The 9098-nt window shown below is 37.9% G+C and overlaps 1 protein-coding gene across 2 annotated transcripts; it reads right to left on the reverse strand.

Annotated features, from left to right (window-relative positions):
* Window positions 1-1421: 1421 nt before the first annotated feature.
* LOC110051580 (uncharacterized) lies at window positions 1422-7746 on the reverse strand. 2 transcript variants are annotated; one of them, XM_020757624.2, is made up of 4 exons: window positions 7474-7746; window positions 5806-5934; window positions 4830-5145; window positions 1422-3353 (listed from the first exon to the last, which is right to left on the reverse strand). In XM_020757624.2, exons 2-4 carry the CDS (start codon window positions 5908-5910, stop codon window positions 2944-2946), a joined length of 831 nt encoding a protein of 276 aa, XP_020613283.2. In that variant the 5' UTR covers window positions 5911-5934; window positions 7474-7746; the 3' UTR covers window positions 1422-2943. The 2 variants fall into 2 exon arrangements, with proteins under 2 accessions (XP_020613283.2, XP_020613282.2); XM_020757623.2 differs by lacking the exon at window positions 7474-7746 and adding an exon at window positions 7085-7164.
* Between the last annotated feature and the right edge of the window lie 1352 nt (window positions 7747-9098).

A 9098-nucleotide genomic window follows, 5' to 3' on the forward strand; every position in this document is an offset into this window, starting at 1 on the left:
TGTTTTTAGTTTTTGAGTTTCTATTCATACGTTCGTCCTGTTATTACCATACTGACTTGTTTTATGACAGTTTACCTTTGATGCAAGTGAATACACGAAATATCATTTATCTGAACTGCGGAGAAAGATAGAAGACATGATTGATCATCGCAATCAAAACCCAACAGCCTGAAAAAAATTCATCTGTGACCAGCTCCCAGTTGGCTTGATATTATAAAAGAATAAAGGAATATCACACCTGAATTAAATAAAACTTTCTGCTCACAGTAGTCACTCTAGTGCAATTTGCTCAACAAAATTTTGAATTTTTTTCCTTGATCCGATCCGTGATCCGGTCCGTGATCCGATCCGTGATCCGATCCGTGATCCGGTCCGTGATCCGGTCCGTGATCCGATCCGTGATCCGATCCGTGATCCGGTCCGTGATCCGATCCGTGATCCGATCCGTGATCCGATCCAGGTTTTGTCGACGCCGTAATGCAATTATGTTTAAATTTCCAAGGCGTGGTCAAGAAAAGTGTTTTGTTTGTTCAAGTTGCCATGGCCACTTGAATCAACAAACGTATGTTGTTTTGTTCAGTTCAAGCAAGTACGTTTTGAAAAGATCCTGCAGAACAGACTAGAAAAAAAACGTGATGCTTTTGTGGGTACTGGAGCCATCAAGATACAAACATTGGACGGCATTGAATTCCACGGTAAGAAATAATAAACTGGAAATTTATTATGCAAGAATAAACAGGATGGGGCTGTGGAGGTGTCATCAAAAGCTAGGAAAACATTAACAGGGGCGGAGCCAGGCTATTTTCAATTTTTGAGCGCCAAAGACTTTCTTAGTGCTGAGTGCCTTAGCGGCTGCCTACCGCCCTAAGGCACTATGGAACTAAGGCCCTAGGGCCCTAAGGCTACAAGGCCCTAAGGCATCAAGGTGTAAATTGTAATGTTTGTTTTTTTCAATTAATTAATTAGCACTGCGGCAAGTGATCGGGTGGGTCAGGTACCTGTGTTTCCCACGTAAAACAAGTTATACCCACCTCAATTGGTTAATAAAGATCAAAGCTATATACTTGTTTCAGAAAAGCCTTTGCTCTCCTTGTGGTACTATTCTCTTTAGGACGAAACCAATCTGTTCTAAAAGCATGTGCCGATTAGTTAGTGTTTGTGTCGAGTAGACATTAGGCGGAAGATATATTTCACATGGGATCACATACAAAAGTTGAGTGCTTTTCCTTGTAGTAGAACCCAACATGTCAGACGCATGTGCTCTAGCATCGTCAGGGTGACACACTCCGGTTTCATTGCCAGCGCCTTTTTATATGTCATGTAATATAAATCTCAAATGTATTTCAGATGTACAATCAGCTTGTAGAAGGCGCTTGGAGTATATATCAACTAGAATTCAAAATGAATGCAGATACAAAATATTTGTGTAAAGATTATTACTTTAATACAATAATCAATGTATACAATAGCATTGTTAAACACATTTTAGTCAGTGTTGGTGAAATTGTATCAGACAACCCAAACAGAAGTATAATCTACCCACCCAAAACTAACACCTACTGATTTCTAATAACCTGTTAGCTTTAAACTAAATTATGAGCTCAAGACTTCTATGAGATGTAGCTACATGTGAGGTTTGGCTGATTATGTACCACAGCTCAGCCAATCAGATTGCAGCAATTGAATTAATTTTAAACCTATACTAGCAGAATTTTATCAAAAAATTATCTAAATTCCATCTTTAACAAATTATTTTTAAGTTCATTTTTGAATATTATCCTTAAATATGTGTCATTCAAATTTTAATGTTTAAAATATCCAAAGTTATGCATTAAGCTGTCAAAGTACAAGACTAGAAATACTTGAGAACCTGACTGAATGTAGAATCCAGTGACGGAAGCCACAAATGTCAGTTGACTGTTTTCACACTCTTCAGTGTTCTCAAATAGTGCATGGCCTGGTACCTTTACACATATTGATTTACATCTGTGTGAACAAAAACAAACTATGGTGATGTGTGTTTTCCACTTACATAACACATGGATTTCTCGTCAATCAGGAAAGCACAAGGTGTCCATGATTAAAGTTTTACCACAACATTTTGCTAATTTAATATTCTATCAACTCTGCTGAAAGTAAGCAGTTCATAAAAGAAGCTTAGATGCCATCCACCTATGCGTTCTGACTGTATTTCAGTCTATCTAATGAAATCAGTTTAAAACTGTTCACTCTCGTGTGTTTGTCATGACTGAACACAACATTCAACAACATAAACTAATCGTCCTTACAATAAGAAAATCAAAACCGGAGGAAAAAAAAAAAACAGTACGTCCCATTAATTGAGTGGTGTTGACCCTGAAAGAGTAAGCTGTATAGTGGTTAGGTTAGCAACTGGTTACCTCAAGACAATTTTTTGCCAGGGTGACATCTTTCATTATTTTTCCATTCTTTTCATGACCTATGAAATACTTATTCAACAAATTTTCTCTACAAACATTACTTCACTTTGAAAACACAAAACACTATATGCACTGGATAGCAACAGTAACAGAGCTACTTTTAGACAAAACATTACTCGGCAGAGTTCTGACCATGCTCTCTCCACAGCAACACAAGAAAGGCCCTAGGTATAAGTGTAGCCAGTATTCTGACAAAATTATTTTTAACATCCCAAGACAGCTGGAAGAGAAGTCCTGAGGCTTAGTCTGGTGGTTTGCAATAGGTTGTTTCCTATTTCTTTCTTGCCTCTGATTACAAAATAAACTCAAGTGTAAAAGGTCCTACAAAAGTGGGTTTACTCACAAGCTTATTTTATAGAGATCACAACCATTTCCATTTGTGTTACTTCAACAATGGCTAGTTTTGGCACAATGGCCAAAAAGAAACCCCTCCAAATATGGTAACCAATGGAAATAATGTTATTTCTAAGTATTGGAAAATCAACTAAGTTAAAGCCAAAGACGTAAGCATGCCTCCCACCCAACCTGGGGAAAGTTTTGCTAGAATAAAACACGGCACTGGATTCATTGCGGTACTACCAATGGCAATTCGAACCATTGTGGAGAATATTGGTTTGAACCAATCAAAGAAAGCATTAGCCTTCTTTAGATCAGCACTATATGATGTTCCTAAAGTATTCCAGATGACGTGCCCACGCCCTTCTTCGGAATCTTCATCTTCAATGTTGTCTTCTTCCTCCGACTCTGGTTCTTTATCATCAAACAATGGGTTGTTACGCATCTCAGGATTAAAGTGAAAAAGTGTAAAAATATCCTTTGCAGTAGGGAGGGTGTCTTTGTTCCAGGGAAACAAGCACGTTTCTACCTCACCTGTGCCCTCATTACCCCAGGCTCCTAAAAAATAATCATCATCATTTTAACAAAGAGATTCCTTATTGCCACATGCAACAGATCACAGATGACATCAAAATGTTGTAAGAACAAAAAAGGGGCTCATGAGCTGTTTGTAAGAACCAATAAAACTGCCAGGATAATTTGATATATTATACAACACTAAGAAGCCCAAATTACAGTTTTGTGACAGGTAACTTGGCCTCCGCATGAAAGCAAGGTTTGGACTGACCAGATTAGAAGATTACTATTTAACATGATGAAATAATAATCTACATTTGAAAAGTAACAAGATTTGTATCATAACAAAGACTAATCTAATAATAATAACGATAATGATAACCATAACAAACAATAACAATAATAATAACAATAACAATAACAATTATAATAATAATAATAATAATAATAACAACAACAACAATAATAATAACAACAAAAATAATAATAACATATTTTTAAAACCAGGGTAATTCGGTCACCAAATACTGTTATCAAGGGGTTCCCTGAACAAATTAAATAGAATTTAAATAACAATAAAAGTCCTAAAAACATTACAATAAATGTAGTAAATGATAAAAGCTATATACAATATTTAAAAATTCTAAGAGCTTTCACTAAAAAAGTCCTTAATCATTATTTTAAAAATTAACAGAGATTTAGTTTCTTGCATGCTGGATGGTAGCCTCTGTTCAAAGGCCTGGGCTATTTACTGTGTTGGCTCCAAGCTTCCATAATTTCAAAATCACCTCACCATAACACTAGGAAATATATGACTCACAGTTAACTACTGATAATGTACAAAGTGTTCTGAACTCTGGGCTGGGCATTCAAAGGACAATTACAAAAAGCTTTGCCAGGATCTTTCAGCTGTTGTCTTGGGCAAGTTGTCTGGTAAAATGCCATGGATTAACCTGCAGTAACCTAGAATCTGAGGTGGAGGTGCAGTGGCCTCACTCACCTCCTGATCGAGCCCTGGCCACAGACATTGTGTTGTGACCTCGGGCGAGACACTTTACTCTCATAGTGCCTCTCTCCACCCAGGCGTCTAAATAGGTATTGGCAAATTCAATGCTGGGGGATAACCCTGGATGGACTAGAATCCCATTCACAAGGGGAGTAGAAATACTTCTAGTCACTTCATGCAGCTGAAACAGGGATGAGCACTGGCCTGATGGGCCACTTGGCTTGTGTAGAGACTTTCCCTTTAACCTAGCATCTGATCCAAAACTATATGCACAAACCTAATAGTTAGCATACTGGACTTTGGACCTGGTGGTTTGGGTTCAAACCCTGGCCTGCATCATGCCTGGGTAAACACCCAGTTTGGAAAATTTCCTATACCACTGATTAGTATCCCAGTAAATAAATAAATATGATACTGTATACCAATACAAATGCAATTTGTCTACCAAAACTAGCTGATTTCAATCTCCTATCCCAGACACCTAGAAAGCCATGCCCTTCACAGCAACTTACGGCAATCTAGGTCCAATTCCACTGCGGCAATCTGTATCCTAGTCAAAATGTACAATGCCTTGAGAAGATCTTTATACTTAAGCTCTTTATCTGACTCTAGCGTATAATCGGCCAAATGGACAATGCCACATTTCCAACGCTTTGGAGGGTCAGAGAACACATATACATTAGATTGGTCTGCATTTTCATCCCAGTAATAGAACCATTCATCTGGAGTAGTCCACACATTCAGATGCCCAGCTGGTTCCTCTTCATCAGTTAAGTTATAGTGTCTGAGAGCATAGCGTTTACAGAACTGCTCTGAAGAAAGAAGCTCCTAAGTAACAAATAAAAAGAGTGATAACTTTTTAGCATCACTTTTTGAGTTTTTGTTTTAGTAAAAATACCTCTTAGTTGTTGTGTCTGGGCTATGTTGTGAGTGGAGGAATGGATGAGTGAGTGAGAGATGCACGTATCATTAGATAGTAAGTGGTTTGAACCCAGGAGTAACGGTAGTTCGTCTTGTGTGATTGTCCGGGTGAGGGTAAGTCATGGAAAGTACTGTTGTTGGTCACTGACATTTCGACAACCTGAGCAATTGAATATTGCTTGCCAGGCAATGGTGATATAAGTCTTGTCCATTGTAAGGTAAGTGTAGCTGAGAGAGTATTGTAATGTTTATCAACAGTCATTGGTTGGTTCTAGTAGGTTTGGATCTGTCTATGGCGTAAAATTATGTCGGTCAGTTTGAGGTCCATCTACTGTGAGTCATAAAACTGACTGGGACTCTGCTCAATGCTTTACCTACGCTACAAATTATTTTCAGTGACTTTAGAAATAGCTAGTGCACTAACTTAGAACAATCACCCTACCAGCACCTCACAAACGACTTATTCACTACAAAAACAAAACCGACAAGTGGACTCAAACAGACCTACTTAATTTGACAAATCATTTTTGTCTCAGAACTTACTAAAGAGTTCAAACATGTACTCACCTTCCATTCTTTACAGACTAACATACAGTTGCACACTTCTGGCAAAGGTAAGAACGAAACTATTTTTGAAATTACTTCTGATGGTAGGAAAGGAATAGTTGTCATCTTGTGTTTTGGAGAAGAATCGCTCTGTGTAAAAACGAACCAAAGATGTGCTCATCAGTTGTACAAGTAATTAGCTATTCATTAACCAGTTTGAGTAACGCAGTGGCCTCATGGTTAGCGTGCTCGCCTCTGGATCAAGCGGTTCAGGTTTGGGCCCTGGCCGGTGACAATTTGTGTGGTTCTCTTGGGCAAGACACTTTAATCTCACAGTGCCTCTCTCTGGCCAGGTGTCTAAATGGGTACTGGTAAATTTAATGTTAGGGGTAACCTTGCGTTGGACTGGTATCTCATCCAGGGGGGAGTAGAAATACTCCAAGTCACTGCATGCTACTGAAACTGGGAATAAGCGCCGGCCTGATGGGCTACTTGGTTATTATAATTTAAGACTTTACCTTGAGTAACTTGTGCTGACCTTTTTTAAATGGCTTGAAGCGAATTTCATGTCCCATAAATGGCAACAGTAGTCCACATTTTTGAGGCCCCATGGGGGTATCTTATATCCCGTTAATTTTTGGCTTAAATATTCTGCACCCGTTAATAATTTCTAATTTCAAAAATTAGCAATTTCCCTTGTTGTATCTAGGGATATCTGTTCTACATATCCGCTATCTTATTAATTTTTTCACCCAAAATTAATATTCTGTATCCCATCAATTTTGTCTCTATTTTTTATCCTCCCGTATCCCAAAAAAAACCTAAAAGGGTCTCCGGAGAGTATGGCCCACCAGTTCAAAGATTGTAGCCCAATAACATAATAAGCATTAACTGAACACTGTTGTCTATTATAAAGTCGCCCCGCCAAAGATTACAAAAAAAAAGCTTCAATATTAATTCGAAACTTATCTCGGGATGATCGATAATAATAAAAGATTAGTTATCATATTAGTTATCATGTGTTATTAAATAAAATTATAAATGCAAAAGTGATTATTCGTGCATAAATTAAAATGCAAGTTAAGTTAAATAGTAAAAACAACTTTTATGTTTATGCATCCAGCAAGAAACTGCGAGAAAACATGAATGGTTGCACGTTTGCTGATCGCGCTGCAATTTACGCTAAGTACAACGCAAAATGCACAACATAAAATGCTTTGACCCTTAAATTTCTTCTTTTACGGAACACAGTTCACATGACTAGTCATAACAGTGTCATTCTCGTTGTATCCTCACTCACCTGTTTCTGCAGCTGGGTGACTTCAGCCATGTTTCTGAACAAAATTTGTGCAAGGCGTATCCGAGCGTAATTGTCACCAGTCTCTTGCACTCGTGACGTTAATTATGTATACAGTGTGGCAAATGTACACAGTTTCGAGTAGTTTTCACTTCTAATTTTATAGATAATTACTACCATTTTTTCACAGTCGATGCTACAATAATGGTTTCAAACAGCTTTCTTAGTACCGTAAAAATTCGGTTACAAACCTGCATAAGGGGTTTAGGGACTGGGTTGATTTTTTAAAAACGGGACAGTTTTTTGTGGTCGGAGTCGCAGGGACAACGACTAGCCGTTTTTGTACTAAAATTCGAACAATTTCCCAACCCTAGAAACTCTTGTCGACTCACCTTCTTTCCTACCTTGGCTCTATATGGATGAAAGAATATGCTGAACAAAAATTGCAAATTACTTTAGCCTCTTCCAGGCGTTCTGTACGGGTCCGCAAATGATCCCAGGACCGCAAATGATCCCGGACCGCAAATGATCCCCAAATTGAACCGCAAATGATCCCGGACCGGAAATGATCCCCATATTGGACCGCAAATGATCCCGATCAAAAAATAGGAATGGCATGGATTTATATCAGAGGAAGGTGAGAACATGTACAAAAATAATGAACTAAAAAACATTTTATCATTTTGCAAAAAACTTTCCACAATTGCTGTTTTGTTCTTCGAAGGGTACAGATCGTTTTCACTGTCACGCAATAACAGAAATAATAAATCGAAAACCAACCAATGGAAAAAGCTAAGAAGTTGTGATGTACGCTATAGAAGATAACTAAATAAGACACTTCTCCAAGTTTTAGGCCTGTGCGTTTCCCCAAACGTCAGATATTCGTCGTAAATGTTTCCCAGAAATTTACAGAGTCCAGTAAGAAAACGCCATGTTGGTGTACATCCGTGGTACACCAATATGGCGGCCGGAATATAGTGTAAACATCTGGAACTTACTTTGGTTTTCTAGGCGACTGACTATCAGTACTAAACAAACAAGCATTTACATAAGCACTTTTCCTAATGCTCTAACTTCTAAAAAGGCTCAAAATCATGAAATAAGTATATATTTTTCAACAAACTCGATCGTAGCCTTGTGTCACGCAGGCTCCATAACTCTGAAATTCAAAATGCTCTGGTTTCCAAACGAAGCACGCTAATTGTAAACAGATATAAATATACCGCCTCTTATGCCTGATGAAGATAAAAACACGTCACGTGAAGACGATCTATTGAATTAGAAGTCTTAGAAAAACACATACTTGTAAATATTCTAGAAATCCCGGTGGCGATAGTATCAAACATCTATCAAACAGCTAATTGTCAAAACGAAGAGCAAGCCTTGGCCTTGCGTGGTCATGAAGCTGAACTTCATAACTATAGCTTGTAATTTTGGCTTCTTAGAATACTCAAGTAGTCATTTCCGAGGAATTAAAGCCAAAATACGACGAAGGAAAAATAAATAAATTTGTTCAAATTTCCAGTGCTACACACTAGGTGTTTTACAGAGTGATGAAGCGTTGTAGGCTTGTGGGTCTACTCAGGTGACAGCGTCTTCTGTAATAGTTGCTTCATGGTTATATTTCAGTTTAAAACTTTAGACGAGTGGCGTTAATGGCTGACAAAATATGATTTAACCATAACACCAAAATATCAATGTGTAACAAAGGAGGATATGTAGCGTATGTTGCACTGATCATAATTTTACTGAGAATTGCAAAGAAATGTGAGCTAAGTCGTGTTTTGATGATTGAGTGGTGATGTTCATAACATCGTAGTTAGCAACAAAGTTTAGTCGAAAGTATGGAAAAAAAATCAAGTTGTAAGCCATTACAATTATAAGATGGCTTAAATAAAAACATCGGTATTCACGTACGCCAATTCTCTATCCACACCATCCCACCATCCATGCCATTCCTTATTTTTTGATCGGGATCATTTGCGGTCCAAAATGGGGATCATTTCCGGTCCGGGAT

The sequence above is a fragment of the Orbicella faveolata genome, unplaced genomic scaffold, assembly GCF_042242905.1.
Source record: "Orbicella faveolata isolate gen_17 unplaced genomic scaffold, um_ofav_v1 contig_2, whole genome shotgun sequence".
Taxonomy (NCBI): Eukaryota; Metazoa; Cnidaria; class Anthozoa; order Scleractinia; family Merulinidae; genus Orbicella; species Orbicella faveolata.

Bases quoted from the DNA above. Each gene is read 5' to 3' on its own strand.
- LOC110051580 (XM_020757623.2), bottom strand. From the start codon at position 7,114: ATGGCTGAAGTCACCCAGCTGCAGAAACAG. The intron at 5,935-7,084 runs GTGAGTGAGGAT...GTTTTTACACAG, and splicing joins TCACCCAGCTGCAGAAACAG to AGCGATTCTTCTCCAAAACA. The intron at 5,146-5,805 runs GTGAGTACATGT...TTTGTTACTTAG, and splicing joins TAGTCTGTAAAGAATGGAAG to GAGCTTCTTTCTTCAGAGCA.